Consider the following 21,172-nt stretch of genomic DNA (forward strand, 5'->3'; position numbering starts at 1 on the left):
ACTTGAAAAAAGAAAGAAAGAAATTAGTCAGAGGAGTTTGGAACATGGAGAGTTAGCAAGTTAACCTGGCATAGTTCAATCAGCTTTTTCAATCCCTTAGTACTGGTAGCCACCGGAGTGAAATTGGACAGGAGGGGTAGGATTAGGAACACTTGACAAGAACAACAAAAAAAGTTAGTGTCTAGGAATGCAAGATTTTATGAAGAAAAAATATATAAAGTTTTTGAAAGACATAAACGAGGGCTTGAATAAAATAGAGAATTACACCATGATCATGGATAGACTGAGTATGGTTAAGATGTGTGAAAAAGAGAAGCGTCACCAGAACCATGGCCGAATATTCTTATGTCAAGTCCACCGAACTCGTGCTCAAGGGAACCAAGGCCAAGAGTAAGAAGAAAAAGAGCAAAGAGAAGAAGAGAAAAAGAGAAGATGATGAAGAAACCCAAGTTGATATTGTTGGAATCTGGTGGATAGTAACAAACTTAGGTGAAATTTCAGGCACCATAGCTATTGAAATGGATAAAGGAATCTATATACATGCACTTGACAATGGACTTTTTACACTGGGAGCTCCACATAAAGAAGTGGATGAAGGCCCTAGTCCTCCGGAGCAGTTTACAGCTGTCAAATTGTCTGATTCCAGAACTGCCCTAAAATCAGGCTATGGAAAATACCTTGGTATAAATTCAGATGGACTTGTTGTTGGGTGTTCAGATGCGATTGGACCAAGAGAACAATGGGAACCAGTCTTTCAAGATGGGAAAATGGCTTTATTAGCCTCAAAGAGCTGCTTTATCAGATGCAATGAAGCAGGCGATATAGAAGCAAAAAGTAAAACAGCAGGAGAAGATGATGATTAGATCCTGTGCTGAAAGAGAAACTAAGAAAAAAGATGACATCCCAGAGGAAGACAAAGGAAATGTTAAACAGTGTGAAATCAATTATGTAAAGAAATTTCAGAGCTTCTAAGACCAGAAACTTAAAATAAGCAAAGAAGACAGTAAAATTCTTAAAAAGGCCCGGAAAGATGGATTTTTGCATGAAACACTTCTGAGCAGGAGAGCCAAATTGAAAGCTGATAGATACTGCAAATGACCAGGGTTTTTGTCTCTGTCTTTTGTTTGTTTGTTTTTCTGAATAAAATAATCAGTGGAAGTGTTTTTATAGAGAAAAAAAAAAAAGAGTTCAGAACAGTGAGTAGAGAAGCAATAGAACAAGCAGAGACATATTTTAGAGTCAGATAGACCTGAGTTTGGATTCTAACAACCCTAATTACTTGTGTGATTGTGAGAAAGTTACTTAACCTCTCTAAGCCTCCATTTCTCCAGCTAGAAAATGAGGCTGATGATTACTTCTTTTCAGGATTATTAAGGCCATTATTAAATGGTAGCTACTAATATTTACTTCAGTTACACAGGGTGATATTTTAAGGAAAACATGCTTGCCTCCATGTGACCACCAGTAGGATTAAAAATCACTGGAGTTTCAACACAGGGAGGACAGTTCTGTAGGGTTGGAATCCAGTTGCAAAGTCACTAGCTTCTTCCTCTGGCAGGCAGCTTTGTCACTCAATCAAGACAGCAAGCCACTGCACCTACCCAATTATCTTATTTTCAATTATTTTCCAAGCTCTTTCCCTTTGACCTGAACCCTTTTGTGCTGGTAAAACCTTTGCTGCTGCAGCTTCAACCTTGGATTGCAAATGCAAACCCAAATTTCCTGCCCTCTTCCTATTTTTTGGGGGGGGAAGGGGGGGTGAATTCAAAAGGAGAAGGGAAGTTTTTGATGACAGTTGGAAATCTTACTCTTATATCTGAATAGGACAGCAAAGTTTGGAATTGTTACATTAAAATCTGAGCCAAAAGATTGTTAAAAATGTTTCTTATATTTTTCTGATTATAAAAATAGCACATCCTCCTTGGAGAAAAAATTAAGAAAATATGAAAAATTATAAAGAAAATTAAACATTGGGGGGGGGTGAGGGCATGAGCGGGGAGGTGGGGGGGGCAATGGGGGGATATGGACACATATGTAATACCTTAATCAATAAAGAAAAGAAAGAAAGAAAATTAAAACCCAGTTTCAATCCCACTATCTATATTTCAGTGGATTTCTTTTATCTTTCTATATATGCAATACATATAAAAATTCTTATTTTAAAAAACAAAACTGAGATCATAACTTTAATTCTTATTTTTTCATTTAGTATATAATGAGCATTTCACCACATAATTTTAAATGCTCTTTGAATATTATCTTAATAGTTATATATCATATGAATGTACCATAATTTGCTTAACTAATTTCCTATTGTTGAATAGTCAACTTTCAGGTTTCACTATTACAACTACTACTATAATGAATCTCTTACGTAAAAAATTTGTTCCTATATGCAATTATTCTATTAGAAATTAGAATAGATTTTTAGTAAATGGAATTATTGGCCTAGCAAATGTTGTGGGTGTTTTTTAAGGCTCTTGATACATATTGCTAAGCTGCTTTTCAGAAATGTTACACTAATTTATGCTCTCATTAAACATGAATAAAAGTACTATTCTCATCCAATCTGACCACTGCAACAGTATGCAGACATCACAAATGGATAAAAAGCATTTTCACTATCATGAAAAATACTTAAGCCATAATGGTAAGTAGAGGAAAAAAACAGAATACGAGTTGTAGATTAGGGTATATTCCAAAATGTATAAAGATATATATTTGAAAGTGATTACCATGAATGGTGAGACTATTAATTTTTTAATATTACAGTTTTATGTATTTCACAAATAGTATGCATTGCCTTTATAAAATAATTTTAAAATGAGGTATACATCATAATTCTATTTTTCATTGTTCAAAATTTTCTACAATAAATAACTTGGAATAAAAAATAAATAAATGTATTTCAAATGTATGAGCTGCAATAAAATACTGCCTGACTTTTTCATTTAGAGAAGGTAATTTTTTCCTTTCCACTGGCAGCAGCCCCAGGCTCAGCCATGCCTGAGACCACAGCACAAAGACAGAGCTTTCATAAGGTGTCTGTACCTCATGAGTCCACAGTTCTGTCTTTTTTTCTGCATCTGTTTATGTCTTTTCTTTTTAAAATACAATATTTGGTCTGGGGTAAAAATATTAATTCTATGAGCTGATTAAATAACCATTGCTTCTTTATTTTTCCAAGCAATATGAGCTTAACTTATGCTTTCTGGAATGACTTTCTCTTTTATTACACACTTTCTATTTAGCCTTGTTTTAATGATCATATATTTTTTTAATTGATTTTAGAGAGAGAAAGGGAGGGAAAGAGAGGAGGAGGGAGGGGGAGAGAGAGAGAAACATCAATTTGTTGTTGCACTTTTGCACTTATTTATGTATTCATTGATTGATTCTTGTATGTGCCCTGACTGGGGATCAAACCCACAACTTGGTGTATTGGGATAATGCTCTAGCCAACTGAGCTACCCAGCCAGGGTCTTAATGATCATATTGACTATGCATCTTAACAGTAAGCTGCCTTTCACATTATCACAAAAAATTCATATAGTGGTATACTACACAGCTATTTTAAAAATCTACAAGTATTGATGGTAAATGATTTTCAAAATATGTGAAGCAAGGTCCCCAGTGTAAGCAGTATGTTGTCATTCGTATGACAAAGGGAACTGTATATGCATATATATGTACAGAATATCTCTAGAATGATATAAAAGAAATTGATAATAGTAGTTGCCTCTTAAAAGAGGAAATAGGAAATGAGAGGAAGACTTATGTTTGCTTTTCTACTTTTTTGTGTTTGTTTTAAATTGTTTTCTGTGTACATTTTTTAAAAAAATTCGTAGATGCTTTGAAAGTCATTTTACATGATGGTGGAATAAAAACTTTAAATAACAAGTAGTATATGAGCAAAGGCAAGTTACAAGAAAATATATCTGCTTTGTTAGAAAAGCAGCCCTTTGTGTTAGTGTTTGGACCTTATTTAAAATTTTCAAATTTTAGGATACTTGAAAATTATTTTTAACATATTCCTTTTATTGATTTTAGAGAGGAAAGGAGAGGGAGTGAAAGATAGAAACATCAATGATGGGAGAGAATCATTTATTGGCTGCCTCCTGCACGCCCCCCACTGGGGATCGAGCCCGAAACCCAGGCATATGCCCTTGGCCAGAATCGAACCTGGGACCCTTCAGTCTGCAGGCCGATGCTCTATCCACTGAGCCAAACAAACTAGGGCGATACTTGAAATTTTAATCACTCGTTCTTTTAAAGTTTCTTTTTATCTAATGCTCAAGACCTAATAGTCTGAAAACTGGAAAAGGGCTGAGAATTCTGCTTACTAATTTTCACATCCCCAAAGCATACCAAGGGACAGATCACATCTTGTCTTTGCTATTTTCTCTTACGAGAAAAGTTGGTATTAGAGTATTTTCTACCTAATAGAGCTGTGGCAATCAACTAATCCTTGTAAAGTGTTTTCAGAATAAAGCTAAGCGTTGCCTGTGAGAGTGAGGTTGGAAGACAGACAGTGATTTTTCTCAAAATGGTACACCTCTTTGTCTGGAAGTTCTAAACTAAAGTTTTATTTGATGGGGAAGCCCCCAAGCCTACTAAAGCCCCAGAGCTTGACACAATTAACACACCCAATAAAACATTCGATATCCTCATCAGAATACCCACCTGTTTCGCAAACACAGGGAGCAAAGCACCAGACTTCCATAGGCCTCTGTGAATTTCTGTAAAGCTCTCAGCCCTGCACCAGGCTCTGTGAATTTCTGTCTGGCTTCAGCAGCAGAGAACAGCTTTTCAGCAATCTGCTCAGGAAAGCCAATAAGGGAATCAATGTGATCAACATTGTCGGAAATGAAGCCCAGGACCAGGCTGAAGAGGGATTTGGCAGAGTACCGAAGGTTCCCCTCCCGAGTGTATGTGAAGATGAAATGATCGGTCTTCTCTTTCTGTGCAGTATCATCTTCCCTGTTCATGCAAAGCTCCACAGAAAAGCCTTTGGGAAACAGTCTGAAAGGCCTTGGCTTCTGCAGGCTGCTCCTGACGCCATCCAACGCCAGATTGACCATGTGCAGCTGCCCATTCTCTCGCACATAGATGGGCCCTGGGTCCAGGTGGTTTTCTGAGTTGAGGTAGTAAGACATTGCCTTGCTTGCAACTGAAAAAGCAAGGCACAAGGGAAGCAAATCCAATTAAAATGACATTTGTAACACGTAACTTCATCTTGCTGTGCCCAGAGTTTTATGAGCCTACCAGGCAGGCCCTGTGGCTGGTTTGGGAAAATGAAGCTTAGCAGTTGCCGATGAACTTTGGCACTGGAGACTGCTTCTATTGCCTTTACCCGGAATGCCCTTTCCTAACCTCCCCCTTTTCTTGTCTATCTGGTGATCTCCCATTCATCTTTCAGAATCCAGTTCATACCAGTATATCGTTTTAAAAATTTACCCTAATGAAGTTTAATGCAGAAGTGGGCAAAGGATCATCTACAAAGTAAGTCATGGCAGCAGTTGATATTAATAAAACAATAGGAAACAACCTAAATGTCCAAAAACAGGAGTATTATTAAATGAATTATGATACATCCATACCATGGAATGTTATGCAGCCATTACAATTATAAAATTTTTATTGATTTGCAAGTTACAAATAGTATATTTAAAATTTATTATTTCTATTTTTTTAAACCATGTATATATATAGAACAAAGACTAGAAATGAAAAATTGCCTTGCTACCATGGTACCTTCCTCACACTTCTTTGTTATACTTGGCTCACTGATTTGTTTCTGGGTCTGTGTTCAGCTGGTCTGAGCTCCTTGAGAGGAGGGACCATGTTTAATTCAGCCAGACTGCCTAACAAAGTGCTCTGGCATGTCACAGGCCCTGAGCAGATATTTGCAGAACTGCAGTTTACTCATTTGCTAAACCTTACACAGACCACAAGCAATAGGGTTTGTATTGGATTTACAAATGAAGACCTCCATCTCAAGAGCTAAATAAAAGCTATTCTAGCCCTTGGAAACATCACTTCTACTAAGACACTTTTAGGGCACTTTTGAGGTAAGGTGAAATATTAAAAACAGTTGGGTATTTATGTGATCACATGATTACATTTTGTATGGAAGCACTAACTGGAATAAATATTTTCCTAAGGAACTGTGAGATTTCTAAATACACAAGAAATTGCTATGTTAAAGGAAAGTATTTGATTATCATTTCTACAACTAGAGGCCCGGTGCACAAAATTAAAAAAGCTGCTATTATCTATGAAAGACTTTCATTGACTTTTAAAGTAAACCCACCCAGCTTTTTCTGCATCAATGCAGGGCTAGGATGTAGCTATGATGACACTTAAAAGTGTCAGCAAACAAGTCAGTGATCAAAAATGCTGACTCTCTGAAGATCAAACAGTTGATCCTGTTTGTGGGCATCAGTACAATCCATGTTTCTCCCAAGGATAATTGTGTGTGTAAAACACATCAGAACAGAGGGCCTTGCTTAGGCTAAGAGCCTCACCCTTTTCCATATGCTCTACTCTGACCAAGCAATACCACCCACCAGGTAAACTGGCTGGGCTCTTTTCCCACTGGCCTTTGCCCATTTGGCTCCCTTTGGCTGGAACACCCTTCTCTGCTTCTGACTTAGCTAATTCCTACTCATCATTTCCACCACCATCCCTCTCCTGGGAAACCTTCCCTAACCCCTGTACCAGTGCATGCCTGTCTGGTTTTTCCCAAAGCACCAATGGCTCCTTCTACATAACACTTAGCATGTACTCTGTCTCTTCTCTTACTAATGTTCCCAGAGTTGTGAGCTCTTTGAAGGCAAGGCACTTAATTTGATTTGTTTCTCATTCCCAGGCCTAACATAGCGTCTAGTGCTGAGTAAGCTCTCAACAGATATTTGCTGAGATGAAGAGTGAGACCTCAAAGGGACAGGCTTAGTGTTCTGAGCTGCAGGGCCTGCTGATACTGTTGCTAGGAGCCAACTCCTCTTCCAGGCAACAGCTGCAGCTCCTCCCCCACTTGCCAGACCCTTCTGCAGGGGTAGAAGCAAAGCAAAGCAAGTGATGGGAGTATATTGCTACTGGTACTACAGGGAGTGGGGGGGGGGGGGGGGGAATCTACAAACCAGAAAAGAAAAAAACCTCCTTCCTATAACAGTGCAGGCTCTTATAACTCATAGTCTTGCTGGTGTTCAGCCTGCTACTAAGGAGATGCCTCACTTATTCTAAGGTCTTCCAGTAAACATCTGGCCCCTTCAACCTCACAGACTTTAATATTGATGAGGAGGTAAAGCAGACCCCTTTGGTCTTTATCTCTATGATTGGACATTCAGAGTCCTACTCTACCTGTAGATCCAAAAGCAGACAGCAGGTACAGTCCTAAAAAGAAATGATTTTATTTTAATAGAAAGGCAAATTCAATGAAAGATAATATATTACAATGGCTCAACACACTATAAGCTCCTTGACAAAGAAACAGAATCTGTCCATCTGTATTACCCATAATCCTCACCCCCAAAAGTTTGCTTTCCACAAACTTTGGAGTAAAATGGACAAATGGAGGAGTACTTTGGGTGAAAATCAAAAAAGTCTGATTCTATCCAGCAGGGGGCACAGCAGCTTGGGACAGGAGTAAGGATGTTAACCCAGGCTGCCCCAAAACCTGGCAACTTCTGCTTCCAGAGATCATTTTCAAAAAAGGGCATATGGCTATATTTTACCCTTAAAAAACTCATCCATTGCTAGTTGTCTTCCTAAACAATGAAAAGAGATCCAAAATTTCCTAAAGAGTAAACCCATATCATCTGTCCAGAAACCCCAAGTCCTCTCTACTCTTCCACTATGCTACTTGAGGAAATCATCTTTGGTTCAGGGAATCCTGCTGAGCTTTGATTTCTACTACTGAATCTGTGCATCTTGCATTCTCCCAATAAGGAGCTTCCTGAGAATCTGTGAGGTACTACAAAATGATCTAAAAATTACAACCTTTTGTATTTAAACCTTTCAAGATAATAAACCATAATGGCAAGAGAACTCCACACAAAGCTTCTGTACTTGGTTTTTTCTTCCACCTGGCTGTTGTACAGGGTGGTCTATTATGAATGGGTCTCATCAGGGGACATACCATGGCAAAAACCCATAGAAACTGGAAAATTAAAATAATCAGTATCTGTAAGGATAACAATGTCCAGCATAGATCTGCATTAGCTATCTTTTTTATTATATCAACAGAGTTACGGGCATTCTAATCGTTTCCCAGCTTCCTACAGAGAGGCAGTTTTGTAACCCATACAACATTGTAGAAAAATATCACAATAGTGCATGTTCTAGCATTTGGCCACCATAAATGAACCAATACCATGCAGCATGTCATTTCATCCAATGAGTAAAATACAACCTTACTACATTAATAACTCAGTTCTCTGCAGCCTCTTTGAATAAGAGGCAAAATAAAAGAAATGATAACTAAACATGATAGCTTTTTAGAACTCGAAGCCAGTTTACCAAGCAGGAAGCATGAGAATAAGGAAATGCCTTATTCTCATGACAAGTGGGGGGTTGGAGTTTGGCGGGGAGGGGGAGGCAACAGTATTAAAATTGTGACCTGAGTCTATGGATATCTAATTTGAAGAGAAAGAGAAGAAAACACCTAACTTTAGTAGGTAAAGTAAGTTAACAATCCCCATCATAATGATAGTAGGTATGATAGCTACCATTTATTAAGCATCTACCAGTTGTCAAGCACTGTGCTAGGTACTATATTAAATGATCTCATGGAATCTTCAACAATCTTATGAGGTCAAGATTGCCATTTAACAGATGAAGAGGCTCAGAGAAGTAACGTAACTTACTTAAAGTACATATCTAGTAAGTGACCAGCATTAAACCTCAAGGCTGTGATACTCCAAAATTCAAGCTCTTTCCACTGCATGATGCTGTCTTTCAAGAATAAAAGTATGACATAAGACTGAAGGATTAAAAAAATATGTTAAAAATTAATCTCACCCACCTGTTTGATTCCTCTGGTATTCACTGGCTCAAGCTGGGAGGATGGAGGGACAGGGAGGAGACTTAAAAAACACACACACAAAAACCAACAACAGTGGACATTTGAGGAAAGAGTTGGTGGGAACCGAGCCAGGACAGAGAGCTACATTGAGGCCTCCCTTCTTCCTTCTGCCAGGGCAGAAATTACCCACATCCACACACCAGGAAAACATCTGTCAACTCATGGCCTTCATCTCAAGGCTTCAGACACCCTTGGTTCACTTGAAAATGCAGAATTCTTGAGAAAATTTCCAACGTAAAAACCTGAACAGAAACTAGTTCCAAGCCATGAATAAGCAACTAACAATCTTACCTTCATTGTTCTGTGTCAGCCACCATTATTCAATGTTCAATTCCTCTCTCTATTCTTCACCCTGTAACTTGCATTTTCCTACCTGCCTTCTCACCCATACCCTTTCCTCTCTCAAGCTCCAGAGGACAGTACCATACCCTGCTCCCTAGTTTTCTCCAGGAACACACCAATCTCGTCCACATCTTGAGACTTAAAGTTTAGTTTTCCTACCTGCTAACTTTAGAGCTTCTCACCCCAAATCCAATTTCTACAGGAAAAATCCCAAACCCTCTTTCCTTGACTCACTCTCAGCTCCTCTGCCCACACCTCTCAAACCTTATGCCCTTCTAATCCTTCCCTGGCCCTTCTGAAATTGGGCTCCCGGTCCCCAGACCCAATCCCACCACCACCAGCCTCCCTCTTATTCCCCACATCATTCCACCCAACCCACTCTCATCCCCAGGCACCATCTATTCTGTCCATTACCACCTATTCTTCCCTTCCTCCCCGCTCTGGGATTCCCTCTCCTAGGATCCAAATCTCTCCATCTCTTTCCTTGTCCTGTCTTCAACCTTCAAAATCCCCTTCCTTCAGGCTTCACTATGCTCAACTTCACAATCCACAGTCCCAACTTCTTTCTTCTCTACCCTCAAGACCCCACCCTTTCTCCTATTTCAACCCTAGATCCTTTCCTCCTTGCACTCCTCAAAGCCCCTTTCCCAGCACTACAATTCTCCATTTCTCTAAATTCCCACGCATGCCCCTCCCCGAATCCGCCCCCAAAAAATCCGGTTCCCTTCTCCCACCCCGCCCCGAACCCCAATTCTCACACGCCCCCATACCCAACTCCAGCACCACTACCTCACCCTTAAACCCATCTTCCACACCCCTATATCATCATCTTCACACCTTTCACCCAACCACACCCCAACCGCATCCCTCCCGGCCTTCCCCTCCCCCACTCCACCCCTCCCTCACACCTCGCCCCCGCCCCCACTCGCGGCCCAGGGCTCCGTAAGCGGCCCAGCCCGCGGCCGCCACCTACCTGTGCCCCTGCCCGGGGCAGCGAGCTGCAGCTCGTCGGTGGCAGCTCCCTCCTCCCGCGGCGTGGCAGAGAGAGGAAGCGGCTCGGCTCTCCGGGCACAAAGCTCCGGAGGATGGGACAGAGAAAGGATGGGAGGAGGGAAGGGGCTGGGGGCGACCTAGCGCCGTGGGACCGCGGGGCTGACAGGGGCGAGGGGTAGGCTGGGCAGGGGAGACGCGCGTGCGCGGACCCGGCATGAGGGGCGGGGCCGAGCCGGGCCTGGGGGCGGGGCCGGGCCTTGGGCTGGCGACCTGAGGGCCAAGGGCTCAAATCGGGGAGAGGTGGGGACTGCGCGTGCGCGCTGGCCTGGGGGCGGGTCCCTTGGGTCTCACAGGCCTTAGGGACGGAGCTGAGCTGGGGAGCGGGAGGCCCCGCCTCGGTAAAGGCCCGTGGGCGGTTCTGCGCAGCTCAGCGGGCGAAGTGGAAACGAGCCTGGGGGCGTGGTCTGGGCGGGGCCTGGGGGCGGGCGGAGTGAGAGCCCCGAGCGGAATTGTGCGCGAGCTCGGGAATTCCGTGGAGGCCCAGGCCGGTGCGGAGCGGTGGAGAAAAGGCCGGGGGCGGTGGAGGGAAGGTCGGGGGCGGGGACACGCGGGCGGGGCGGGGACACGCGGGCGGGGCGGGGACACGCGGGCGGGGCGGGGACACGCGGGCGGGGCGGGGACACGCGGGCGGGGCGGGGACACGCGGGCGGGGCGGGGACACGCGGGCGGGGCGGGGACACGCGGGCGGGGCGGGGACACGCGGGCGGGGCGGGGAGTGCGGGTGAAGTGCGCGTACCTCGAACTCCGCGGAGGCGGGAAGAACGGGCGGGGAGGAGGAGCGGGCGGGGCTGGGGGCTGGGCAGAAGGGAGCTACCCTAGCCCTACAGTCTACTGTCGCGGAGCTAACCCGAGGCCTACGACCCGAGGTCCAGGCGAGCGGGTCGGCGCGACGGGCTAGGCAGGCACCTGGGGGAGGTGGGAACCTGGCTGGACTAGGCCAGCCGAGGGCGATGCTGGTGGAGAGGGAAGCGGGCGAGGGCGGAGGGGATCGTCGGGGGACGCGCGGCGCGGAGGCGGGCGGCGGGAGGGCGCTTTGGGACGGCTGGTGAGGGAACTGCGATGGGAAAAGTCTGACGAAGGTCTTTATCCCTAGAGACATTAATGCCCGCCCACGAAATTTTTTGAGTTTTGAAATAATGTTTTGACCCCCAAAAGGGAAAAACTATTGCAGTTAATACATCTACCAGATTTAATGTAGGATGTGGGTTCATTAATGCATTTTATATAATTTGGGGCGTGTCGTCCAAAAAAGTATGAGTGTTTAGGGCTCTTGGAGGTCTTGAAATGGCCTGGGACTTAGGAGAAGCTTTTGTTTGGGATGGAGGTGAGAGGTACTGTCAGGACAGGTTTGCCTCGTAAGGGATACCAAACACAGACTGGCACTGGGGACAGAATAGCTGTTTTCTAATTTACACAGAAGTTCCCAGTGGATGCTATGGGAAAGGGTGTAGTTAGGGAGAAAGGGGCTGGTTAGGGAGAAAGTGAACTGAGGACTAACCAGGAGAGGATTTTGGAAAGAAGGATCTGAAGGGCATGTGAACTGGAGATGAATGGATAGTTAAGTGGCTCTGGATTTAGAGGTCAAGACATCAGAGAGGTCCAGGTCAGGGATCTTTAAAAATGCAAAGGATAGCACCCCAGCGTGCACAACCTGTGATAAACTGAGGCTGTGAGGGAATAAGTGTATTTAGAGTAAGGCACCCCAGGATGAGATTGGACTACACCCCCAAATCTACATTTGGGAGTTGTGGAAGCAACATATCAGCTGAATTGTTCCATGTGTTTCTTTCCGGTTTGGTTTGCCTCTTTCTTATTAACCACAACAAAGGAACTTATAGAGAGCCCAACTTCTGCCATTTATTACTTGTTATTTAAATACTAGAGGCCAGGTGCACGAATTCGTGCACAGGTGGGGTACCTCTGGGTGGACTGCAGGGATAGGCCGAAACCCGCAGTCCAATGCTGCCTGCAGCTCCTACCTGCCGCACCCGCTCATCCCAGCCCCACTGTGCCAGCCGTGGGCTCAGTCCGGATAGGGAGAGGCTCGCCAGCCTTGAGCGCTGCATCTGGTGCCCTCCCAAAGGGAGTGGCCTGCGGGATCGGGCTGAAACCAGCTCTCCGACATCCCCTGAGGGGTCCCGGATTGCCAAGCCAGGCTGAGGGACCCCACTGGTGCACGATTGGGCCAGGGAGGGACCGAGGAAGGGCTCCAGGGTGTGTCTGGCCCATCTCGCTCAGTTCCGATTGGCTGGACCCCAGCAGCAAGCTAACCTACTGGTCAGAGCATCTGCCCCCTGGTGGTCAGTGCATGTCATAGTGAGTGGTTGAGCAGCCTTAGCATATCATTAGCATATTACGCTTTGATTGGTGGTTCTGCCGTTTGGTCTATTTGCATATTACCCTTTTATTATATAGGATAGGATTCTACCAAACACAGGCAATAGGAAGGATATTAATGGATACAGGGGGTATGAAATGAGTTTTGTATGTAAGAACATGTTTGCTTCCACAGACAACTGAGGTGATAAGATTGTGAGCTGAGAAAAGAACTGAACATTTGGGAAGGAGTATACTCTCTTCCTTACTCATATATTGCACATCTAGATACTTTCCCCTAAAACTGATTTTCGACTGGTGTACTGCAAAAGCACCTTGCTATTTAGTCAGGGTTGCTGACTTCTTTTTCCTTGCAGGAGTGGGGAACCTTTTTTCTTCCAAGAGCCATTTGGATATTTATATCATTCGCAGGCCGTACAAAATTATCAACTTAAAAATTAGCCTGCTATATTTGGTCAAACATTTGATTAATTCACCCCTAAGGCCAGACAAAATGATTTTGCAGGCCTTAGATGGCCCGTGGTTCGGATGTTCCCCGCCCCTGCCTTAGAGTGCCAAGTAAAAAAATGACCACAGCCAACAACCTTAGCTCTTTGGTATAAATGAGTCAAAGTTATGCCTATTTTTTTTTATCAGATCAGCAAAAAAAAATACACTTTTTGGTGTGCTGCAGAATTGTAGTAATTAGTTTATGTGTGCCATGAGATGAAAAAGGTTGAAAATTGCTGCCCTAAAATATAACTTTTTTTAAAAAAATATATTTTATTGATATTTTACAGAGAGGAAGGGAGAGGGATAGAGAGCTAGAAACATCGATGAGAGAGAAGCATCGATCAGCTGCCTCCTGCACAACCCCCACTGGGGTTGTGCCCGCAACCAGGGTACATGCCCTTGACCGGAATCGAACCTGGGACCCTTCAGTCCACAGGCCGACGCTCTATCCACTGAGCCAAACCGGTTTAGGCAAATATAACTTTTTAAAAGAAAGTTTTCTCCCTAAGTCTCCAATCCCCACATTTCCACTCCCAGATAGATTATCACACCATTATTCCACCTCTGCACTATTTACATTTTAGGCCAGATAATTACTTATTGTGGTAGACTGTCCTGTGCATAATGGGATATTTAGCAGCATCACAAAATGCCCACTAATATGATAATAGCATCACACCCCATCCCAAGTTGTGACAGTCCAAATGTCTCTAGACATTGTTAAATGTCGCTAAGAAAAATTGGGATTACAGGATAAAACCCATTGTCTTTATTTCTTTATTTATTTATTTAAACCCATTGCCTTTAACCTGACTTTTAAGATCCTTCATTATCTGTTTGAAATATACCTTTCCTAGAATTTGATTGAATCTGAAAGAACCATCAAATGCAGGAATTCTTTCTTTAGTTTCCTTCATAGATTATTACCTAGTCTTCTTGGATACTTTCAGAGATGGAAAAGATTTAAAATCTTTACTTTTCCAGAAAGTTATTCTACCTATGATGTCTTCCTGCTTAAAATTCACATTTGTTAAGTCTAATTGTAAAAGAAAAATTCTAATCCTTTTTCCATTTGTGAACACTTGTGATATTAAAAATTGTAGTCATATTTCTCTCATTTCTTGAAATGTTTCAGCCCCTATTCTTTTAGCTTTATCCATGTAACATAGTTTATAGATTATCAGAACTTTTTGCTCTTCTCTGACATTATCAAGCCTGATAATGTCCTACTTAAAATGTACTACCTAGCTCGGCAGGTGTTGCTCAGTGGTTGAGCACCGACCTAGGAACCAAGAGGTCATGGTTCAATTCCTGGTCAGGGCACATGCCCAGGTTTTGGGCTTGATCCCCAGTGGGAGTGTGTAGGAGGCAACTGATAGATGATGTTTCTCTCTCATTAATGTTTCTATCTCTCTATCCCTTTCCATTCCTCTCTCTCTCTCAAATCAATAAAAACATATTTTAAAATGTACTATCCAGAACTGAACACAGCATTCTGGATGTAGATCACACTATTAGCATATAACATATTATATGCATGCTTGTCCATCTTCCTTGACTCTGAGCTTGAAGGCAAGAACCAAGTTTTATTCTCTATCTTTGTCTTAGGTTATAGTCATCTTTGCATTACTAGCACAGTGCCTAAAAATTTGATGGAGTGCAACCACCTTTGGGAGCAGATATAGTACACTCTTGCCTTAGAGTGACTTTGTAATGAACCAAACCTATCCTATACAGTAAAAGCCTAATAAGCAAATTGTCCCCTCAAGTGGGAGTTTGACCAGGGGACAGAGCTGGGAAGGGAGGCCCCCCAGCTAGCAGCTGGTAGCCGCTAGGGACCCTACCCATGCATGAATTTCATGCACTGGGCCTCTAGTCCTATATAATAAAAGCCTAATATGCTAAGTGTCTGGTCGTTCAATTGTCCATTCAACCAATCAAAGCATAATATGTTAATGAATGCTAACGCCACTCAACCACTCACTATGACATACACTGACCACCAGGGGGCAAACGCTCCAACCAATAGGTTAGCTTGCTGCTGGGGTCCAGCCGATCCGGACTGAGCTAGACGGGCCGGACACACCCTGGAGCCCTCCCACTGTCCCTCCCCGGCTGGCCAACCTCCTACTTCCCTCCCCAGCCCTGATCGTGCACCATTGGGGTCCCTTAGCCTGGCCTGTGCCCTCTCACAATCCAGGACCCCTGGGGGGATGTCGGAGAGCCAGTTTTGGCCCTATCCCACAGGCCAGGCTGAGGAACCCACTGGTGCACGAATTCATGCACTAGGCCTCTAGTATATTATAAAAAAAACATTTTTAGCTCATGGGCCATACAAAAACAGGTGGCAGGCTAGAATTGGGCTTGCAAGCAGTCATTTGCCAAACCCAATCTAGACTAATCCTTGTGTGATTGATTTTTTAAGCCTGAGTAGATAGGCTTATATTTTTATCCTTATAATATCTTATTGATTGCAACCCATTTTTCTAGCTTGCTCAGGTCTTTTTGTGTGCTGATTCTGTCATCTGGCATATTAGCCATTTTTTGTCACCTGCAAATTGATAAGCACCCTTAATTAATAAAAATGTTGAATGGGAATAAGGATAGATATCTTCCACAGAAGTATTATTTTGTTCTATTAATCATCATTCTTTTAGTATAGCCATTCAGAGAGTTATAAATACCTAAAGTACCACCTGTCAGCCAACCCACATTTCTCCATCTGGTCCACAGGATATCTTGAGAAGCTTTATCTGAAGTTTTGTTGAAATGTTCAGAAAATATCCCTAATTGGTAGTGACTCCATTAAACAAACAAATGTATAGTATGGTTACTGCTGCTTCCTATTTTACTACATTATTATTTACCTTTTCAAAGCCATAATTTTAATAATGAAATTTAATAATTTGTTGAGAATTAACATCCAAGTTCATCAGTCTATTATTTTTAGGAATTCACAATCTCCTCAAACTAAGGGTTAATATTTATCTAATACCAGTCCTCTGGTACCAGTAGTAATAAAAGCAAGAAAAATGCACAAATAAAAAATATTAGAATATATGCCTTCTTCTTGACCAGTCTTACCACAGCTTTAATATTGTCATACTAGATTTCAAAATCACAATAAAAATGAATTTTATGCCAATAAATATAAAAACTAAGAAGAAATGGATAATTTTCTATAGAATATAAATTTCAAAATTGTTTCAAGAAGGTGTGGAAAACTTGCCCAGGCTGGGTAGCTCAGTTGCTTAGATCATCATCCAAATACACAAGTTTGATCCCTTGTCAGGGCACATATAAGATTCAACCAATGAATGCATGAATGGGTGGAATAACAAATCAGTGTTTCTCTCTTCCTTCCTGTCTCTCTCAAATTAATTTTAAAAAGAAGGTGTAAAAACTTGAAAGAACTATTGAACTTGAAATAGTAAAAAAAAATCTACCTATAAACACTTTATCAGGCTTACAGGATCAAATAACCCCTATCTTTTAAAATATTTTTTTACTGATTTCAGAGAGAATGGGGGAGGTAGAAAGAGATAGAAACATCAATGATGAGAAAAATAATTAATTGGCTGCCTCCTGCATGCCCCACCACTGGGGATCAAGCCCACAACCTGGGTTTATGTCCTGACCTGGAATCGAACATTCACAGGTCAACGCTCACCCACTGAGCCACACCAGCTGGGTTGTAAGAAGTCAATTTTGATTCCTGGTGTTCACCTAAATGTAATGTGTTTTTTGCTTTGTTTTTCCCCTCTTTAATTTTCAGCAATTGACTAAGACATGTCTAGGTGGAATGTTCTTTGTATTTATCCAATTTAGGGTTCATGAACTTCTTGATCTGTGGGCTTATGTCTTTCACAAGTTTTGGGAAAATTTCTGCCATATCTCTTCAAATTTTTCATCTACACTGTTCTCTATCTCCTGTCCTTCTGGGACTCCAATCACATGTATTTCAGAATAGGTTGATAGTGTTTCTCAGATTTCTGATACTTTTCTGTTATTTTCATGTACTGTATATCTCTGTTTCATTTTTGGATCATTTCAATTGACCCATCTTTAAGTTCACTGACCCTTTTTTATGCTGTTGAGCCCATCTGATAAAATTTTTATTTCAGGTATTGTACTTTTCAGTTCTAGAATTCCTATTTTGCTCTCTTTTAGAGTTTCGGTTTCTCTGCTAAAATTCCCTTTGTGTTCACCCATTTGTCCATATTTTCACTAAATTCTCTTACAGATATATAGCAGTCATTTTTATCTATAGTCTGCTGATTCCAGCACCTCAGTCATTTATAGATCTGCTTCAAATGACTTTGTATATTGGACATTGTGTTTAAATGAATAGACACAGCATATAATTTTAAAACAATTTTATTGCTGAAAGTATTATAGATGTCCCCCTTTATCCCCCCATTGAGCCACTCCACCTCGATTCTGCCCCCTCCCCAAGTCTTCACTGTACTATTGTCTGCATCCATGGGTTATGCATATATGCATATAAATTCTTTGGTTAATCCTATGTAATAAAGAGGTAATATGCAAATTGACCATCACACCCTCACAAAATGGCTGCCTATGACCAAGCCGGCAGGGGGGTTAGTGAGGGACGACCAAACAACTGGACAGCTGGCTGCGTGGGGCAACCAGGCCGGCAGGGAGGTTAGTGAGGGATGACCAAATGACTGGACAGCAGGCTGCATGGGGCTACCAGGCTGGCAGGGGGGTTAGTGAGGGCCGACCAAACGACTTAGCAGCAGGCTGCGTGGGGCAACCAGGCTGGCAGAGGCGGGCAGTTAGGGGCGACCAGGCCGGCAGAGGGGGGCAGTTGGGGGTGACCAGGCCGGCGTGGGGGGGCAGTAAGAGGTGACCAGGCTGGCGGGGGCGGGGAGACAGGGGTGACCAGGCAGGCAGGCAGATGAGCGATTAGAAGCCAGCGGTCCCGGATTGTGAGAGGGATGTCCAACAGCTGGTTTAGGTCCGATCCCAGCCTAAACCAACGGTCGGACATCCCCTGAGGGGTCCCAGATTGGAGAGGGTGCAGGCTGGGCTGAGGGGACCCCCCCCATGCACAAATTTCATGCACCGGGCCTCTAGTCTCTTTATATAAGGTTTGCCCCTTTCCCTGAGAGAATACCCTATTTTCTTTGGAAGCTAGGGTAAGGAGCAAATCACTTCAGTCCCCCTAGGATTGTGCTAGGATTGGTTTGAGCTGTAGTTTTATTTAAATAGTTCAGTTTAGCCATGGCTGGTTTTGCCTCAGTAGATAGAGTGTCGGCCTGCAGACTGAAGGGTCCCTGGTTCGATCTGGTCAGGGGCACATGCCAGGGCTGTGGGCTTGATCCCCAGTCAGGGGACATGCAGGAGGCAGCTGGTCAATGATTCTCTGCTATCATTGATGTTTCTATCTCTCCCTCTCCCTTCCTCCCTGAAATCAATAAAAATCTATTTTAAAAAATTCAATAGTTCAGTTTACCTCTGATTTCAGATATTTGGGAGTGAGATTAGGTCTCTCCTTCATCAGGGTTTGGGGATGTAAGTAACTGAAATCACAGAAATATTTTGCTTTTCAGTTCACACCAATTTCCTCTGAAGCTCTATTTAGGGGCTGATTTTTAAAAAAAATCTTATTAGGAGTTAAACAGGGTCGAGGTTAAGATGCACTTTACTTAGTTATACTTCAACTCAGCTACACACAACCACATGCATAAATCTCAAAAACCTAATAATGAGTGAAAGAAGCCAGATACAAAGGAGTATAATCTGTGTGATTCCATGAATATAAAGTTCAGGCAAAATTAATCTATAGTGTTAGAAATAAGGACCATGTTTACCTTTGGGAAGGAAGGAGGAGGAGTGATTGAAAGAGGACATAAAAAGGGCTTCTTAAATGCTGATAATGTTCTAGTTCTTTACCTGGGTGGCAGTTACCTGGGTAGTGGTTACCGGGGTGAGTTTACTTTGTAAAAATTTGTTGTGCTAATTTATGATTTGTGTGCTTTTCTATATATATGTTATAGTTCAATAACAAAAAAAAAAAAGTGTGTGTGAGAGATGGGGAGACTCCTAACAAAAAACCAAAGTTACAAAAAAAAATCAAACCACAGAGTAGAGGATATTTACAACATATAATAATGGAATTCTATCCTGAATATTTTATTTTAAAAATACCTACAGGGGAGAAACCAAGATGGCGGCATAGGTAAACACCTAAACTGCTGCCTTGCACAACAATTTCAAAACTACAACTAAAAGACAGAACGGACACCATCCAGAACCACAGGAAAGCTGGCTGAGTGAAAATTCTACAACTAGAAGGAAAGAGGAAAGCTCACAGAGAATTGGAAGTACGGCAAAGGGGCTTTGTGCATGCAGAGAGGAAGGGCGGCTGAGAGCCTGGCTGACTTTCTCTGGCGGAAGGGGGAAGGAAGCTTCCGACCGCACTGAACCCCAGTTCTGACAGCACTGAACCCCAGTTCCGGGCGAACCCCTGGGGACCCACGCTCTTACGGGGGGAGTCTGGACTCTCGGGCGGAGACTCAGGAGCCGGGGAAGGCGGAGGACTGAAAGTGCCCGCGCGCGCGCGCCAGTGCGCACAAAGGCTGCGGAAGTTGCCACAGGCTTTCCCTAGTGGAAGGGCGTCAGAGGATTCTGACTGCACTGAGCCCCAGTTCTGACTGCAGTGAACCCCAGTTCCAGGCGAGCCCCTGGGGACCCACGCTCTTGTGGGGGAGTCTGGACTCTCGGGCGGAGACTCAGGAGCCGGGGAAGGCGGAGGACTGAAAGCACGCGTGCGCGCGCCAGTGCACACAAAGGCTGCGGAGGTTGCCACAGGCTTTCCCTAGTGAAAGGGAGTCAGAGGCTCCTGACGGCACTGAGCCCCAGTTCTGACTGCAGTGAACCCCAGTTCCAGGCGAGCCCCTGGGGACCCACGCTCTTGTGGGGGGAGTCTGGACTCTCGGGCGGAGACTCGGGAGCCGGGGAAGGCAGAGGACTGAAAGCGCACATGCGCGCAAGGGCAAGGCTGACAGGAAGCCAAGACTGAGACTCCACCCCATCCAAGCTGAGCACAGAGGCTATTGCAATTTGGCAAGTCTAATCCTATAAGGCTGTCTCCAGCACCGAACTTCTCCCAGCATAGACACAGCTGATCCTTACAGCCAACTGGCCCGGAGGTCAATTCTTCCCAGTGATACCAACAACAATAAAGACTTAATTACAACAAGGCTGTACACACAGTCCACAAAGGGGTGCACCAAGAGTGTCCACCTCAGGTTAACTGGGGAAGCAGACCCACTGGGCCATATTGGAAACCTAGCACAAATATCTACCTTACCAACTCAGGGAATCAGTGAAAATGTGGGGTCAAAGAATCAGATCACAAACGAAAGAAATGTAGGAAAACAAATGACTGGATATAGAATTCAAAACCACGGTTATAAGACTTTTTAAGAATATCCTAGAAAAGGCCGATAAATATAACGAGACCCTCGAAGATATGAAAAAGGACCAACTAAAAATTAAACATACACTGACTGAAATAAAAAATATTATACAGAGACCCAGAAACAGAATAGAGGAACACAAGAATCAAGTCAAAGAATTGAAATACAAAGAAGCAAAAAACACTCAACCGAAAAAGCGTACCAACATCAGAATTATGGGGGTGCCAGAAGAAGAGAGAGAGCAAGATACTGAAAACCTATTTGAAGAAATAATGACCGAAAACTTCCCCCACCTGGTGAAAGAAATAGACTTACAAGTCCAGGAAGCGCACAGAACCCCAAACAAAAGGAATCCAAAGAGGACCACACCAAGACACATCATAATTAAAATGCCAAGAGCAAAAGACAAAGAGAGAAT

General features: G+C 43.3%; 2 protein-coding genes and 1 pseudogene across 18 annotated transcripts in view; 2 read left to right on the top strand and 1 right to left on the bottom strand.

Annotated features, from left to right (window-relative positions):
* The window catches only part of LRRC42 (leucine rich repeat containing 42), a 29,624-nt gene extending 18,973 nt beyond the window's left edge, over positions 1-10,651 (bottom strand). The window contains exons 1-4 of one of the 7 annotated variants that reach the window (XM_080657806.1): positions 10,398-10,633; positions 9,023-9,055; positions 7,360-7,392; positions 4,681-5,167 (exon numbers count right to left, since the gene is read on the bottom strand). In XM_080657806.1, coding sequence (XP_080513932.1) covers positions 4,681-5,153 — 473 coding nt within the window. In that variant the 5' untranslated portion in view covers positions 5,154-5,167; positions 7,360-7,392; positions 9,023-9,055; positions 10,398-10,633. Of the gene's footprint in view, positions 1-4,680; positions 5,168-7,359; positions 7,393-9,022; positions 9,084-10,397 lie in introns of all 7 variants that reach the window. The other 6 variants (XM_080657807.1, XM_080657812.1, XM_080657809.1 and 3 more) reach the window with 6 other exon arrangements.
* Positions 330-1,098, top strand: LOC308240855 (protein FRG1-like; annotated as a pseudogene). Its single transcript has one exon. The product of its transcript is annotated as a protein FRG1-like (transcript).
* A 77-nt stretch (positions 10,652-10,728) lies between the features above and the next one.
* IFT25 (intraflagellar transport 25) overlaps positions 10,729-21,172 on the top strand; it is a 29,291-nt gene continuing 18,847 nt past the window's right edge. Inside the window, exon 1 of one of the 10 annotated variants that reach the window (XM_080654365.1) lies at positions 10,729-10,965. The gene's annotated coding sequence lies outside the window, so the exon portion shown is untranslated. Of the gene's footprint in view, positions 10,966-11,242; positions 11,393-21,172 lie in introns of those variants that run through there. The other 9 variants (XM_080654370.1, XM_080654366.1, XM_080654369.1 and 6 more) reach the window with 9 other exon arrangements.

The sequence above is a fragment of the Plecotus auritus genome (assembly GCF_963455305.1).
Source record: "Plecotus auritus genome assembly, chromosome: 2".
NCBI classification, from domain to species: Eukaryota; Metazoa; Chordata; class Mammalia; order Chiroptera; family Vespertilionidae; genus Plecotus; species Plecotus auritus.